Genomic DNA, 17,554 nt, shown 5'->3' with positions numbered 1-17,554 from the left:
GCTGAAGTATACTGAAGTCTTGGGCATTAACTGGCTAAGAAGGGAGATGAAATAACTTTCTAGATAATGGAGTCAGTCTTCCATATCTCACTATGAAAATTCTGTTCTTTTGATTCATAGAAGATAGTTGGCTGTGCATCAGTCAGTTGGTTAATAAAATGTCTGTCCAGCCTTAAGGTGTCAGTTAAATTTTTTTATTTCTCTTTCCACCAGGGAGCTGATGCTTCATTTACAGAAGATAGCTCTATCTGCATGGTTTGGGGAAGGAGAGGAAACTTTATGTTCCTTCTTCTATCTGTATACTGTAAGTGAAATATCAGGCTTGTGGAGCAGTAGGTTGGTAGAATTCCTTTTTGCTGAAATACCATCAAGCGCGGGTCAAAGCTGATACAATACCAACCTCTCCCATTTTAGGATTATATTCAATAATGTGTCTTAGTTTCATATGGGTCCATGTTTACAAGTCAGCATGGTGAATATAATGGGGGTGGAGGAGGGAGCATCTGAATCAAGAGGATTAGACAGTGGTCTTAATTTATTTGCAGCTTGTCTGGTGAGTCTGAGAGCATAGGATGTGTTAGGCTGGGTCTTTCCCATGCTCCATAGTGATTACAAGCTCAGCAGATCTACTTTATCAGACTCACACCTAGTAGGACTGTCTGAGGTAGTTGTCTTTGAAGCTCAGCTTTCCAGTTCTGTCCCTTAGATTCCACCCCGAGTGTTTGCTGTATGCAGTTGTTTGGGTCATATATTGTGCAGTGTGCTTGTGTGCTGCTTGTGCTGTATGTGCTAAGCTAGTCCTTTAAAAGGACCCCTGTGCTTTATTCTAGGACTATCTGTTCTGTATGTAGATCTATGAGGAGAAAAAAGAGGGTATTGCACAGCAGGTATTGTTCCACATCATCACTGACCCTGAACAACACCTCAGAATCTCTTCATTGGTGAAAGTGGTGTCTGTGTGCTGCAAGCTAATCAGCTTTTGAGCTTCTGTCAAAAGTGGTGCAGAGGGGAGTTTAAAATTAAGCTGCAGAGAGTAACCAAATTGCTCTTAGTACAATTTTTCTTACATCTGCATGATATGTTCTCATAACTAGTCACTTTTACAGTGCTGAAGGTGTGGAAAAATTAGCTTTTTCTCAACATGGCACATAGTTATTTTAAGGTTCATTCACAGGGGACTACATATTAGTGCAGAAATGCTAACGATGATGCTTTTTTCTAGTTTATCTGTTTATTTATTTTTAGGATTCTCTGTTAATTGAGGTATATTTTTAAAATAGACACTATTGAAGAGTAAAATTATGGTTTGTCTGGTTCTGAATGTGTTTATTTGGTGGTTTATATTGAAGGTCTGGAGCCAAGCTAATCCATATTTCAGTAATGGAATTGTCAGTCTATTTTTGTTGTTCAGTCTGTCTCTTTCTCCATAGGGTATGCAGAGCTCTGTTTTGGTTTTTGATAATTCAGTTCAACTTTCTTTTCAGTTTTGAGGGTTTTTTCCCTACCCATGCTGTAGCTTATTCCTGAAAAGAAAGTCAAACTTTGTTCACCACTGGGAAATTTGCCTTAATCCTGGAAGTCTGTCTCTGTAGCTAATTATTCCAAGGAAACACAATTTGTGCAATTGATCTATCTCTATCCATGCCTTCCTTGAGTGAATTTTGAACCTTTCAGTCAGTGCTGTCTTTATTTGGCAGATGCTCCTTTCCTGTAGCTTTGTGAAAAACAGCAGATGGTTAGGGAAGGCATTACTTGATTGTCTCCTTTAGGAAAAGGCAGAAAGAATCTCTTAGATCTTCTGTTTGTCAGTCCTCAAGTCAGCAGTAAGCATACATCAGCCATTCAGCAATGTAGCTGTAGATAAGCAAGGCAATACTTGTCCTCTGACAGACTCCAAGAAGAAAGGTGTGGGTTGAGGCAAGGAAGCAGCGAAGCTGCTTCTCTGTCTCCAAGTATAGTGTGATTACTGGTTCTGTATATTGGTAAGAAATATCAGTATCAGCTTTCTGTCACTCACCAATTAATTTTCACTTGTGTGGGAATATGGTATTCTATGAAAAATTAAAATAAAGAGACCTATCCTTGATGTTCAGTGTAACTAAGAGCTGCAGGCCAATTAAAGTGATTGTCTGCTATTGTGATAAAATTCATAGTAGGTAATGAAATTTTTCTGAAATGAAAAATGCCTGAAAACAGCTTGTCTGAAAGTTGTAAAAACTAGGAGAATCAGCTTGCATAACAGGCTTTTGAGCAAGAAATTACATCTGGGGTTGAAATATATTGATCAGAACTGACCATGAAGAAATATTGTGTTGTTCTGTAATTTTTCTTGAGAGTGAGTGAGCCTCTTCTAGGTCTTACCACCGATCTGAATCGGTGATACATGTGTGCTGTTCTGGAAGGTTGAGGAGTACTTTCCTTGAGCATCAGCCATGAGGCCATGGGTCCCTTTCTGAGAACATTGGTAATAATTGTATGAAAAATACTGAATAAGTGCATGCATGGTGGGGTTTCACTTCTGAAAGCATTGTTATGTGGGATTCCTATTAGTATGTAACATTAGTATTTTACCATTTTTTTTCTTCATTTGTAGAAATTAACAGGTTTATGGAATTTCAGAGAATCAAGTTAATCACAGAATTTAGTAAGGAATTCAGTCTAAAAATCCCTTGCCATGCAAACCCCAAGCTTTTGTATCTATATAGCTTCTATATAAATCTTTGATTTAGTAGAAAAGAATAAAAAATATTTTTGGCAGTGTTAAGTATGGGTTTTAGATAAAGCATTGAAATGAGTTAGCTCTTTACTTATGGTTTAATTGAAGATCCTTTAGCTGTTTATAGACAGGGTGGATAAAACCTAACTATGGCTCACCGTTTTCTCCTAATAAAAGAGTTGATAAAATACATGTTTTGTTTACTGTGAGATATAAACAGCTGCTACATGTGATTGTCTAACCTCTGCTTTGCTTCATTTGATTTTTGGACAAAGGTGATGGTGTTGGGTTTGGTTTCAGTATCATACTGCTGTGTAATTTGTAACACCAGTTTCATTTTCCACTTCTGAAGGAGGCCAAATCTTTTTTCTGTGTGCTTTTTTGCATTTTTTTGAAATTACAAAAAAAGCTAGGGCTGCCTGCATTTGATAGCTGGAATAGCAAAGCTGTGCATTTGAAAGTTATGTCTGTAACTTCACTTTTCTATGTATGCTTTCCCAAAAGGGAGCTCTTTAACATGGATGTAGATTTGGCATTGTTCAGAGGTGTGGAGAGAATAAATTCAATGCAGCTGCTTTGTGTTAATGTGGATGTTTTTCCTAGTGAGCACCAAGTGCTTTTTTTATGCTACATAAGTTTTAAGTAAAAATGCAAGCTTGGGAGAAAGTCTGTTTCACAGCCAATAGAGTAGAATTTCTCCAGATTTCTGTTAATTCACTGAACTTTTCTGCTGAAGTAGTTTCCTCTGGTTACCACCAGCTCAGGAAAGGCTTGGTTACACAGAGATATTCTGAACAGTTCCATCAGTTGGGAGAGCAAGGCTTAGTTTGCTGTAGTGTAATCCTCCCAAAGCCAGTTTACATCTGTGGAAGTGTTCATTGATTTCCACCTTTTGAATTTTGAGTACACCACTCTAATCAATGTGCTTGTAAGTGTAAGCAGTAAACAAACATTGGTAAGGCTGAAGGCATAACTTAACATCCTAATGAGTAAAGGAAGCGAGATATGGAGACCAGACCCAGTAATTTTTGTTGGATCTGTGATCATGATGTGTTGGCCAACTCGGGTGAGTCAGTATCACCATCCCAAGGCCAGGAATGTGCTGTATGGCCAGCAAGGAAGGAAGAAGGCAAGGAGTTGTGGTTCTAGCTGGTGGAAGATGGTGGCATAAAGGAGATGGAGTATGAAGATAGAAATGTATTTCAGATAAAACAAAGACATAAATTGCTAATATGAAATGTAATGTTAAAATAACTGATATTTAAATATAACTTTTAAAATTAAATTTGGCTTTTAATTTATTTTCTTAAAGCTTCTTAAATGATTTAGCAAATTTCCATTACGATATAAATATACAAGCAAATTGCCACCCTCATTATTCCATGATCCATGGCAGTTGTTGAAGTACACACTTTATAGCTTGCAATGTGTTAATTGGCATGAGTGTATCCATCTGTGGAAGAGACCTTTCAATTCCCTTGCATCTGATGAACAGTAGGGATGCTCACAGGTGATTGCTGGAGATTGGGTGGCTTACAGCTACCTGCTGTGTGAGTTATCTGATCTGAGGTTCGGACAAACTTCCGGAGAGTAAATAGCTAGAACGCAGTCTTCCCAGTCTGTAGGCTGCAGTGGTATTGTCAACTGTATGTGTCACACTTTGTAATTGCAAAAATATCCCCACACCCACTTGTGGGTGCCAAGTAATTCTGATGGTGAGCATGGAAGGACAAAACAGACCATCCACATTCTTCCAGTCAAACAGCTGTTAGAGGGTGCTGTCAAAGCAGAGTGTGATCAGAAATGTGAATCTTCATGGCTGCTGTTTGATAAAACTAACCAGAGGAAAAGGCATGGCCCACATTGACAATTAAATACAGAGAGGGTTGTGTTTACTTCTGGTGACAGCTTTAAATAAGAGCTCTCTTCTTGTCTTTTGACATGTCTCTTGATGAAGTATGCATTCATCAATTACACAACCATATGTTTACTTGAAAAGGAAGGTAGTGTTAGCACTGAGCAATAAATATGTCAACTCTTCTACTAAAAATATGCCAAAAAGTGGCTAAACCTTTGAATACAGAGTTTCTTTTCTGCTAATCTTTTCCTTGCCAGCCTAAATACATCAAATGCTTAAGTGTTGGCTGCTTCAACCCCTTTGAAGAAGAGTTTTTATCATATGACAGTGCTGCAGCATTTTAGAATGTGAGGCCAGTTTAAAAAAAAGCAAACAAACAAGAAAAAAAGAAACAACAAACCCCACGAAATCCCCAAACACCCATGCCTCCCCCTTTTTCTTTTGGGAGCAGGGAGAGGAAGGGAGAATAGAGCTTAAATCTCTGCTGTCTTCCATGGTCATAATGTTCCTGGTGGAATGATCTGCAGAATGGATGACCTTGAGATGGGATTGTGCCAACGAGTTCTGACCATTGTGGGATTTAAGCTTACTATCAGAGTGTCAGTGTTACTGTTTACATATAAAATGGTTTATGATCTGTTTTGTCTTATGCCTTTCCTTCTGTAGCTTTCATCCTTTAAGCTGTTTGCTTGGAACTTTGTGAGGCCAGAGAATACTATAACAAGAATAAACTAAAGTTTCCAACAGAAAAAGGAGCATTAGTTTTTGTTAAACCTCCTTTACTTGCTTGCTTGCTGACAGGAATTGCCACATGTATGTAGAAGGCTTTGGCTCTGGCTTGAAGTTCTTGATTGATGCTTCCTGTTTAGTATGAATAGTGTTGTGCTTTTACATCATCTGCAAATGGTTATGAGTTATTAACTGACTATGAGACTTAAAGCCAAGCATCTTGTGTGTTCCCTTTGCAGAAGCACAGCTGAATGGACCTTAAAGGGCCACGGATGAAAGAACTTGAACACGTTGCTGAAGGTTTAAGATGTGTCTGACAGTGACCTCCTAATCTTAGTAATAAAGAAGAGTTTTTCAACAGGAGCTTAGGATTTCTTTACTCCAGCTTATTAATATACATACTAACCGGAACGGTGTTCTGACAACAATTTTCCGTAGTAAACTACTTACCATACTACAGAACAATATTATTTTCTCTACTGATAATGCAACTCAATGGAGGAAAATAATGTTTTGATAAGCATGCCTGAAGATCGTTCCTTTCATGTGCGATACAGGTAAGACTGTATTAAGTTTAGTATGGATGAGTAAGTGCTATTAATAACAGAAAACTAAACAAGTTGTAACAAATAGTTTGGTAACTCTGTTACTAGTGTTATTGAAACTGAAAGTTAAAACTTTTTTTCCCCCGATTTCTGAACTATGAAGCTTCCCTTTTGTTATACAGCAGGTGATACTTCTGTAGTGACATGATTGTGTAGTATTGGAACCAATGGAGTTACAGTAGTGCATGACTATTTCTTTGTATTTCTGATGGAATGATATGAAGCATGGTCCCTGCATGGTAATACTCACCCTCTCTTCTATCTTTTGGTCTACATATGCAAATTACTGAGATTTGCCTGCTAAACTTCTCTATACTTGTCCCAATTACTGCTTTTGTGAACACTGAATTTTTAGGTGCACTGTCGCCTAGAGCAGTGTTTTCCTTGCTTAAAATAAAAGAGAATTGATTGAGAGACAGGAACTGCTTTGATATCTGGACTAAAAATGTACTATTATTGCAAGTTGCGAGGATATGTGATTTGCTTTCTGACAGCATTTATCGTTTTCCTTCTGGAATCCCCTTTACAGACATAGAGCAACATGTCAGCATTGCAGACTCGCTCTAATGAACCTGAACAACAGAGGCATTGTGGGGTGTGTGGTGTTTGGGATGGCTGGTGTTTGGAAGGGTAAATCTTGTAGCTTGTTCAATAGGAAGGGACAGTGGAACACTGGAAGTATTGTTTCAGAACACATAAAAAGCATCATTCTTGGTATGTGCTCCCCCCACCCTCTACCCTGGTCATCCTTGCTTTGGAGACCTTTTCCTTGCTAGCTAACAGGAACAAAGCACTACCTTTGTCAGGCATCACATGCCATGGCTTAGAATTAATTCTGAAAACGTTCCAGCAGTGTTAGCATGCTGTTGGATTGGTTCTCTTCCATTTCATAGAAGTACAGTGTTAGTTCTGCTTAGCAGTGTAGTAAGCAGGAGGACCTTTTTCATGGACATTAAGGAGAAAATTGGCAAATAAATTTTATCTTAGTCTTTGCTTTCTTTATTTTGCTAAAATATGATGGCTTTCACAGCAGGAATCCATAAGTGTGTGTGCATCATATTTCTTCTTTAGGTGTTTCTTGAATGTATCCAGCTCCCAGCATTCCTGTAACATGTTTACCCATGCTGCTGTTCTTGGTCATCCCCAGATAGCTGCAGAAGATCCTTGAGCACTCTCTAATAAAAGCAGGAGCTGTTAAGAGTAATGTTACAGAAGTAAATAGATGAAGAAGGCAAGGAAGCCAATTGATTGCTATAAACTGACAAGGCAAAAATAACTTAAAAAAAGTTGGCAAGTACAGCTAGGGTACTTAGTGCTGTATTTTAATACAGGCTTGAATGATACTGGTTAAGAACGAAAACATTAATGGCCTTATTAAACCTTTCTATAAGAGCAGTAATGTGATGAGCATTTGAAAATCATCAGGGCATAATACTTTTAATTACTTTTTAAACATTACACTTTTTTAAAATGGAAGCTGTAAATTCAGTATATTTAACTCAAAACGTATGATGACTTCATAATTGTAATTTGGGAAGATTTTACTTGGCTGCAGTTCAGAATCTAATTCAGGAAAGAACAGGTCATAAATTACTAGGGTACTGGCATTATTTCTCAGTATTCAAAAGTTTTTTACCTACAAGTATTGTCCCAGGCTCGTTTGTGTCTCAGACTGCTCTTCCCTTCCCACTGGTGTTCCAACAGAACTTTAAAATGAAGCTGGCAGCCTAAGGAAAGGCTTTGCTTTGTGTCTGTTTCTTAGTGTGCAAGCTGTTCCTTTCTCCCCACTGTAGCTGACCAGCTGTAAAAATACTTATGCTGGTGTAAGGAAGTTATTTTTTTTATTCTTATGTTTGGTTTTAATGACTGAAAATAAAACACTGAAGTTAAGTGAGATTTACTAGTAAGTGATCTATAGAGTAAATATTTGTAGAACTTGCTTATCTTGGCCTGCTAAATTCATACACCGAAACCTTGTAACTGTTTTTGTCCTGACTGGAGCAAAAGAATCTCCAATTCAGGTGTGTTGGTTTCTTGAGACCTGTGTGTGTGTTGTTCTGTTCTATAAGTTTGCCATCAAGCTTAGTCTGACTAAACACAGCATTACAGTGGAAGTGTAGTGAAGTTGTTTTGTGAGTTGTATGGTTCTTCATTACTTATAGAAACCAAGAATAAGGGCAAGAGTCAGAAATAGTAATCTTTACTATAGGATGCTGTGGTATCAGTAATTTTATGCACCTGAATTATACATATACAGGTAATTTTTGTATCTAGGCATGTTATGTGTATTGACATGTTCCATGGCCTGAGTTCCATGAGATTTCTCATCTTTCTTACCAGATGCCTGTTCTTTATAAGATGAAAACAGCCAAAGGAAGGGAGACTCCAAAATCGGAGAGAAAAACAACATGGAGACTAGGATGTGGGCATATGCCTAGGGGTTATATTGTTGTAAACAAAGATTACAAAGAGAATGTGAAGGTCAGAGAAGAGTAAGGGGGGGTGGAAAGGAAAGAAGGGGGGGAAAGAAAAAAAAAAAGGAAAAAGAAAATACGTTCGGGGAAGAGGGGAAAGGTAAAAAAAAAAAAAAAAAAAAAAAAAAAAGGAAAAGTGAGCCAGGCAAGATGAAAAGCTTAGAGGGACAGATAAGGATGAGGTAATTTTACAAATGAGGAATTATTCAGGAGATGCCAGCTTTTCAGTGAACAGGTCCAGGCAACTCTAAACAGCACCACAAAACGAAGGTCTGTATGAGTATTTCCACAGTAATATCTGGAAGAACATTATCCTGCTTAGCGGGAACAGAATTTCATTAGAAGTACACAGATGAATGGACCTTGTTCCTCTTTTGCCTCTGCAGATTCAATGTGTCTTTTGTTTAGCCATTGGGTGTTGAATAAATAAGTAATTCAATTCAGCCCAGGGAACAGAGAAAGTAATTTCATATGCTCCTTGTAACTATTTAATGACTTCCTAAAACATTGATAACCTAGCCTGCTGACATACTTTTTAACCATTAGTAGTGACTGTTAAAAGAGGCTCTGAGAATGTTCCAAAGAGGTGATGGATTTTTGACTGGAGAACACCTATGTACGTTGTTGGTTTTTCTTTCAAGTGTTGATTTTCATAATGGTCCTTTAAGTAGTGGAGGAGAAAAAAAACACCACCCAAGCCTAGCAAGCTTCTAAAATAACTAAATGATGTCTAGCTCTTATGTAATACGAATAAAATACTAATACTTGGTACCAGAAACTGTGGAAATAACAATTTTGTTTCTTTTCTGTTCTTTATTTTATAGCTTATTTAGGCTTTGAAATTGTAGAAGCTCAGTAAGAATGGATCCAAATGGAATGACAGGTTTAATTTGCAGTACAGATTCTGGTAACCTGTGAACACAACCTTTCTAGTGTTGCATTCACGAGTAGTGTTAAATTTTGGGTTCTGTTTACCCAAATAATTGCTAATAAATGAGAACAGCAATTTCCTGTAATTCTAGTTGAATTGACACACTCTGTAATAACAGCTGATTTTCATCAGACTGGGTATAAGCCTTATCTTTATTGTTTTTTTGTGTTCTGTATGAAAAAAAATCCCAAACCTTTCATTTTTATAGGCTATATTAAGTCTGGGGCAGCCAAGTTGAAAAACTTTCAAGTTCTTTAGTGAAATGGTAGCACTGCCTGAGCATTTGGCAGTCTTTGACATTGTGTGAAATGGACTGGATGCAGTGTATGAGGAAATGTACCTGTCCATAGTATTCCCTGGTACTGTCTTTGTGCCTTTCTACACTGTGCCTTGTCCTCATAGATGAGGTAGCCTTACAAAACAGGAGTCCAGTGTAGTTTTCTGCTTAACATTGTCATACACACATTTTGCCGATAGCTCTACCCTTTTTAGCTGGTCAAGCTAAAAATCTGAAGAACTGAATGTGGTTCTGTAATGGTCTAAGTCTTTGCACTAAGAAGCACCATATTTTCTAGCCATCACTTTAATTGGACATGTCAGTTAACATGAGGTGCCCGGAGAACACCTTCAAGTAAGATTAAGATTACCCAATGAAGTCTTAAACCTTCAGTTGCTGATGGTGTAATCATTTCTGCCTGTACTTATCTGTGCTTAATAATTTCTGCCCTTTTCTGACTTCCATTCAACACATGCACAATGCAGTAAGAACCAGGTTGTATGTTCCAGCAAATGGCAGTTCTTTAACTTCTCTGAGAAGCGTTTCCAAACCTAAAAATACTGCTTGTGGTATGGATAACCAATCAAAGAAGTTGGTCCTGAGAAGAGCTTCACACCCCAGTTCTCATTTGCTGTCTGCATCTGTTCCAGCTACCAAGCAGACAGTATTTTTGATTGCAAAAGTTAAATATGTCTGTCATCTCGTTGTGCTTAACTTGTGGAATGTCAAAGACCAGCAGGTATGGTACTATTTTGTGTTGGTAGCTTATTTTCATTACAATCCAAATTCTTCCTGTTCTCTTGATAGTCAGTGGATTTTCAAAAAGATTTCCTTCTTGCTCAGATTTGAGTAGACTGTTGTGGAAGCTATTTCTGTTTGATTTAGAAAAAAAGAAGAATTATAAACATTGCAGATGTGTTAAATGCTGCATCACTGTGTCTTGTTAAAACTGATGTCTTCTGGTGTTACCATGAAAATAACTTGAAGCAGCAAACATTTGATTGCTGCTATTACTGATCTCTGCATATGAAGGGAAATTGTTTTAGCAGTCAAATTTTATAAATGGTTTATTCTTATCAACAGCTAAATATCAAATTATGACTTAATGAGGATACCTTTAATATATAAGATGCTCGGTTTTGGAACATAAGCCCTTACGCTTACTGTGTAATCCATCTTGAAGAAAAGTTCAAAACAATTTGCAAATTTACATTTGGTGATCATTCCTTGGCACTATTAAACACTTTTTAAACACAGACTATTTTTCTTTTTTAAAAGATCCTTTAAAATTAGAATGATTGCATTCGGGTGAGCACCTGAAAATGCATGTACCTTGAAAAATCTGGAGAACGACATTGCTTCAGATCAAGACCCTGGAATCTTCCTTTTCATCCTCCTCTCCATTCCCTCTGTCCCATCTTGGAACTGGAAAGTAGGAAATGGTTGAATGCGATGATTAACACTGAAATGTGACCTTTTGTACAGTTCAATTCACAGTAGCAAAAATGTCTGAGTGCTTTTTGCTGCCTGCCATTCTCTAACAGATTCTTTGTTCATTGTATAAAATGCAGTCTGCAAATTCTGCTAGAAATCAATTCATGAGTATATTTTTTTACTGCTTGCAGTATTTTGTACCTGTGTAATGATTCAATTATGTGTGATAATAATCTCATAATAAAAACTATTCCTGTGGCTCCTGGAATGCTGGCATCTCAGTAACTTGAATTGACATTTTGTTGTTAATTCAGCCTAGATATTTTTTTCTTTACACTCAGAATTTTCATTGCAGTGCCACTATGGGAAATGATTAAGTACTGAATTATGTAAGAAACAATTTTTGGGAAAATAGCAATGGTCTTTGGTACACAGGAATATTTGAATTATTTTTTTTCCCTGTGACATTTTGCAGGTGACTGTGGCATCAGTCTAAAAATACAAGTGCTTACATACTTCATAATCAGTATTTGCCAGGAATAGCTTTTAGGTTGCTATGCTGAAATTGCCTAGATGGTGCAAGCTCTGCAGTTTTGAATCCTACAGGTGCTATGTCTAGACAAAGCTGTGCTTGGATTTTCTCCCTGGGACATAAAGAAAGGAAAACACAAAGTTGAAGCTGTTTGTTCTCATGTTATACCTGTTCTTCACAGCTGAAGTTGCACTTTTCCTTTCCTCATTAGTTTCTGTGACATTGTAGTGCCAAGCTCATTGCTTGTAAGGTGGCACTGACTCCCTGTCCAGAATAAACAGAGACCCTCTGAGTAAAATGGCTTCTTTAGAAATGAGGCTGTTGGAGAAGGCACTATATCTAGAGTGACTGTTTTTCTTTTACTTAAATTGTGCAGGATGGAGGCTTCCTGCCTGGAGCTGGCTTTGGAAGGTGAGCGTCTGTGTAAAGCGGGGGATTGTCGAGCTGGTGTGTCTTTCTTTGAAGCAGCTGTTCAGGTTGGAACTGAAGATTTAAAAACACTCAGTGCTATTTACAGCCAGTTAGGCAATGCCTATTTCTACTTACATGAATATGCAAAGGCCTTGGAATACCATCACCATGATTTAACTCTTGCAAGGTAATCTTCTGTCTTTCTTTAACCATGTTCTCCATTTCATCCCAGTCTTGTGAGACGAGCAGATAACTGTTCATTTTCCTACAAAACCTTTCCATTACTACTGGATAATGAGGGAATATGTTGATAGCAGAGGGCTTAGCGTCTTGATTGCCCCTTAACCTGGGAGCTAATACTTGGTCTTGCACCATAATCCTAGCAGTAACTGAGGCCTCTCTGGGTTTGTGGGTAATTAACTGGCCTCTTTAAATTTACTCTTTCCTGTTCCTAAAACTCAAGTCTTTCTGGTTCCTCAGGATATTAAGCTGGATTTCTGTTAACTAAACAGAACTCGTGTTTCTCTGTGTAAAACGCCTAGTATTGTGACATCTAAACTGCCCGTTCATTTCATATGCTATATATGCACCTGACTTCTAATGGTTTAGTATAAATCCCATAAAAGACACAGGCACCCAATGTTCCTCACCTCAGTTTAGGCACAAGTCTGTTCTTCCCCCTACCATAACCTGCTCAAGTGCTGTAGCCCTGTGGGGACTTACTTTGTTGTGTTATTGTTGTATATGCATCTACATGGTTGTCATCTCCATTCCTAAGTTCTTCTAATTATCTACCATACATTGATCACCTGCCTGCTTTCAAATTACATACTATTAACTGAGTGCTTTGCTTGTACTATTTTAGGACAATTGGAGATCTACTGGGAGAAGCTAAGGCTAGTGGTAATCTGGGCAACACCTTAAAGGTACTTGGGAATTTTGAAGAGGCTATTGTTTGTTGTCAAAGACATCTGGATATTTCCAGAGAGCTTAATGATAAGGTAAGAACTGCTTAGGAATCTGGGAGTCAACTGCTAATGCATATTACTGAAGCCTGTTTTATTGGTGATGAGCGTGCCACCTTTTCCAGGGAAGTAGATAGTGTCTACTAGTCAGTCATCTCTTCTAGGCAGTAACAATGTTAGTTGTAAGACCAGTTGTTTGCACCTGGGAGATGGTAGATGCAGATGACTAAATGCCCTGTTTTCTGGTTGTCTTTTTGGTTTTAAATTTGATTTTAAATGAAAATTAGTCTCAAGGATTATTATGCGTCTTGCTTCGCAAAAAAGTAATAGTAGGCAAACCAATATGATTGAGGAATGTGACTGGGTGGGAGTAAGGTGGATGGTAAGAAACTGTTCAGAATGGGCAGAACATATGTTGACAACCAGTTAACAAACTTTTTCCCACCTGTGGATTATACTAATAGTTATGACACGACTGAAGTGTGCCTTACTTTACTTTTGGCTTAGGTTGGAGAAGCAAGGGCACTGTATAACCTGGGAAATGTGTATCACTCTAAGGGGAAAAACGTAGCTAGTGCTGGGACTCATGATCCAGGGGAACTTCCAGATGATGTGAAAAATGCTTTACAAAAAGCTGCAAATTATTACGAGTAAGTAGTAGTTTTAAATGTTGGTGATGGAGAGAATGCTGCTGTCTAGTTCATTAGATTATTGTCATGAATTAACCTGTGGCACAGAACTGTGGTACCTGTGGATTTTTCCCCTTTTGAACTGGAAAGCACACTTTTTTTTTTTTTTTTTTAGTCCTCATTTTCAGTGCACCTCTTGTTGCCTGGCAAGCCCTTCCCTTATGTTAGAAACCAGCAGTACTCTTGACACCAGACGGAGCCAACAGCTGTACCTGTAGATAATGTAGCTCTGTAGCTAGAAGAGGGCACACTTTACTATGAGGGTGGTGGAATACTGGAACAAGTTGCCCAGGGAGGTGGTTGAGGCTCCTTCCCTGGAGATACTCAAGGTGAGGCTCGACGAGGCACTGGGCAACCTGATCTAGTTGGGGGTGACCCTGCTGACTGCAGGGAGGTTGGACTGGATGACCTTTGGAGGTCCTTTCCAGTCTGGACCATTTGATGATTCTAAGAATGCAATTCAGTTCCTTACAGGAAATGTTTCCTATTTCTTGTGAAATTTATGCTTGCATAAAGGCCGTTAAATAGGCCAAAGTAGAAAGCCTCTACCTTTTCCTTCATGAAAATGGAAAGATTAACTCACAGTCCTTTTAAATATTTTTTTTTAAAAAAACCAAATCGTGTAAAAGTCACTGGTGTCCTTCCTTGTTCCCCCAAAACAGGGAAAACCTTACAATAGTGACAGAGCTGGGAGACAGAGCAGCACAAGGACGTGCCTTTGGGAATCTGGGAAACACACACTATCTTCTGGGCAACTTCAGGAGTGCAGTTCTAGCCCATGAACAGGTAAACACTGTGCTAGTCAAGAGTGTTCTGTTCTAGTGATCTAGCTGCCCCTGATTTTAGTTACCTGTGTAATGCTACAAGCTTGAAATCTTACTGACACAGCTTCAAGTTTGGCTGTTCTTATCCAAGTATTGTTGGCCTAAAGAACAGCTGGAGATGCATGGTGGGAAAACTATGAGCTTGCAATTCTGAATGCAAATGTCTGTTACAAAGTACACAATTTAGTAACCAGCACAATTGTTTCACATTTTACAGCGTCTCCTAATTGCTAAAGAATTTGGTGATAGATCAGCGGAAAGAAGAGCCTACAGCAACCTCGGCAATGCCCACATCTTCCTGGGTGAATTTGAAACTGCCTCAGAATACTACAAGTTAGTTTATTGTTTATAAACATACTTGATACCTCTTCTTGGACAGTTTACTTCTGTTGTGCTTGGTACTTTGCTGACTGTAGAGCCGCCATTACTCGAAATCCACTTAGAAAAGAGCTGCATCTGGTTAGCAAAACCTTTGTTTTTCCCAAGTCCTTTAACTAGTCTGGTTCTTTCAAGGGCAGGACAGCATTAATCTTTCGTATTTTCTTAACCTTTTTTGTTGCTTTGAATAGATTCTTCTCATCAGTGTACCCAACTTTCTGTCAATAGGTGCTTCTCTTCATTCTAGACCCAAGTATTTCAGTCTTGGCTCTCAGCAAGTTGTGTAGTAGTCTGAGTAACCAAGATGGGCAGCTCTCTCAGGTCTACTCACCACCTGAGACAGAGGGTGCATGTCACCATGATTTTACATATGTAGTCTGTATTTTGAGTTAAGACCTTTTGTCTTGATCTCTGCACCACTAAGCAGTCACTGCTGTAATTTGGGAAAATAGAAGCTTGGCAAAGATACCTTCTAGGCGTTACCAGCATCTGAGGTGGGTGCCAGAGGTTGGTGGGTATAGGTCTGTCTCACTCATATGGATGGTGAATATACTTATTGTAATGTTTGTTGTAATGTACTAAACTGTTTTCAGTGTATACTGTCAGGAAGACTGCTCTAAGGTATTGGTGAAGCACTAAGTTAAAATCAGAAGATGTTTGCTCTCAGTCTGCTCTCTAATGAAGTCAGTGGAGATAGGTTGCAGTGGAGGCGAGTGGCAGACACTCAATGTTGTAGAGCAGCTAATTTGCCAGCCTGCTAGCCTCATTTAGTTGTATTTGTATAACTGATTTCAGTTGCACAAGGACATTTTCCAAACCCATCTCCTTACAGTGATTTTTGAGGTGACCAGCCCTCTCTTTCAGGAGGACCTTACAGCTGGCTCGACAACTTAAAGACAGAGCTGTGGAAGCACAGGCCTGCTACAGCCTTGGGAACACATACACTTTGCTTCAAGACTATGAAAAAGCAATTGACTATCATTTGAAACACCTCGTGATTGCTCAGGAATTAAATGATAAGTAAGCCCTAAGAGATTGTTTAATGCATGCATGACACTTAAAACCAAATTCTGTTACCTCTAACTCTGCTGAATTAATGGGAATTCCCTACAATGGTGGCCTGCAGCTTTCTAATAGGGTAAAAAAAAAAAAAAAAGACTAATGAAAGTACTGCAGCTAATGAGGCTGAGATGAAAGAGGAATTGATGACTGACTGACTGCTGTACATCTTCTGTCAGCAGTGTCTTTGTAAATTAAGTAAAAGCAGATGTGTTTTCCATGACTTCATTATAATCATTTTGCATACCTTCACAAGAGTCTCTAGCTTTCCACAAATTGAGATGATGGGAAGGGATGGGGAAAGGAAAATAATGCAGTAGGAATTAATTCTTGTTATATATTCATGATTTCTAAGGTCTTTTTTTTAATAACATTAGGTATAACTAAAACCTTTTACAACTTCTAAATGCACTTAACTCCCTAAGCAGAATATATGGAGAATAATAAGGCAAGCAATCTGAGGAAAAGCAGAGGGGGCTATAAAATGTTCCATTATGTCTACTGTGAGCTTAAACTTCTTTTTATTATATTGCTCATGTATAGCCAGATCACACTATTTTAAATACAGCACTTAATGTGTTGGTGTAGGAATGGTTTCTAATGCCAGCGTTCACTTCCCTTGGCACAGCGATATTACTGTGAAAACCTGCCCCCTAGTGTTCAGTGGGAAATCGTGCAACTCAAACCTGCTTTATTTTTTGCAGAATTGGTGAAGGAAGAGCATGCTGGAGTTTGGGCAACGCATACACTGCTCTGGGAAATCATGACCAAGCTATGCATTTTGCAGAAAGGCACTTGGAGATTTCAAGAGAGGTACAATTTTCACACTCTGCTTATGCTGGCTGTTGGCTTTTGCTCCTCCTTACAGTGATTATAGGGAGATGTGCCCACACATGTGCTTTTGAATAGTGGAATAGATTCTGAATTATTTCTGAGCATCTAGATCCTTAGTTCTTGTGCCACCTCTGATAATGTCAGCACAGAACTCAAGTTAATAACCTAACAGAGATTATTTTGGACTTGGTTCTGTACCTTTTAGTTGTTATGCACTTCATGAAAAAGATGATTCTGTTTTCAACCAGGAAAACTTTGTCAGCTGCCTTCTCCCAGAAATCTAGGGGACAGGGTTTGCTTTGTATTTACATAAGTGTGTTCTTCCTTACACTAGGAGAGCTGCTTACTTTTATTTGCTTGCAGGTAGGAGACAGAAGTGGGGAACTCACTGCTAGACTTAATGTCTCAGATCTTCAAATGGTTCTTGGGTTAAGCTACAGCACAAACACCTCCATGATGTCAGAAAGCCACATGGTAGATAACACTTTGAATGGTAGGTGTCAATTTCTGGAATACTTCGTAACAGAGGACATCAAAAAGAATCTGTTGTTTACATTGTTTTCTGACTACAGATGGTTTCATGTGCAGGCTTCTCCCCACCCCTGCAGCAGAATAAAGGGTTGCTTTTGCAGTAGTGGACCCCTTTAGCTCCTCCTTCTAGCATCTAGATTTATGTTTACTTCCAGTTGGTGCCTTCTTTCTTCCTGCCATCACAGCAATACTGGTGGTTACAGAACACAGTTTATGTTCTTCATTTCAAAGATTCATGGTCTTTCTGTGTCCCAAAAAAGCAACTTATGCTTAAGCCTAGATCAGTGTGGTTTTGAAGGCTGCTTTT

The 17,554-nt window shown here is 38.6% G+C and overlaps 1 protein-coding gene across 1 annotated transcript in view; it reads left to right on the top strand.

Annotated features, from left to right (window-relative positions):
* Positions 1-5,798: 5,798 nt before the first annotated feature.
* GPSM2 (G protein signaling modulator 2) overlaps positions 5,799-17,554 on the top strand; it is a 17,413-nt gene continuing 5,657 nt past the window's right edge. Inside the window, exons 1-9 of the mRNA XM_054384514.1 lie at positions 5,799-5,860; positions 11,933-12,154; positions 12,833-12,968; positions 13,440-13,582; positions 14,284-14,407; positions 14,663-14,778; positions 15,688-15,843; positions 16,587-16,695; positions 17,080-17,209. Coding sequence (XP_054240489.1) covers positions 5,799-5,860; positions 11,933-12,154; positions 12,833-12,968; positions 13,440-13,582; positions 14,284-14,407; positions 14,663-14,778; positions 15,688-15,843; positions 16,587-16,695; positions 17,080-17,209 — 1,198 coding nt within the window. The remainder of the gene's footprint in view (positions 5,861-11,932; positions 12,155-12,832; positions 12,969-13,439; positions 13,583-14,283; positions 14,408-14,662; positions 14,779-15,687; positions 15,844-16,586; positions 16,696-17,079; positions 17,210-17,554) is intronic.

Source organism: Indicator indicator, chromosome 10, assembly GCF_027791375.1.
Source record: "Indicator indicator isolate 239-I01 chromosome 10, UM_Iind_1.1, whole genome shotgun sequence".
NCBI classification, from domain to species: domain Eukaryota; kingdom Metazoa; phylum Chordata; class Aves; order Piciformes; family Indicatoridae; genus Indicator; species Indicator indicator.
Note: the sequence above shows the minus strand (reverse complement) of the source record. Positions and strands in the feature narration are given on the sequence as shown.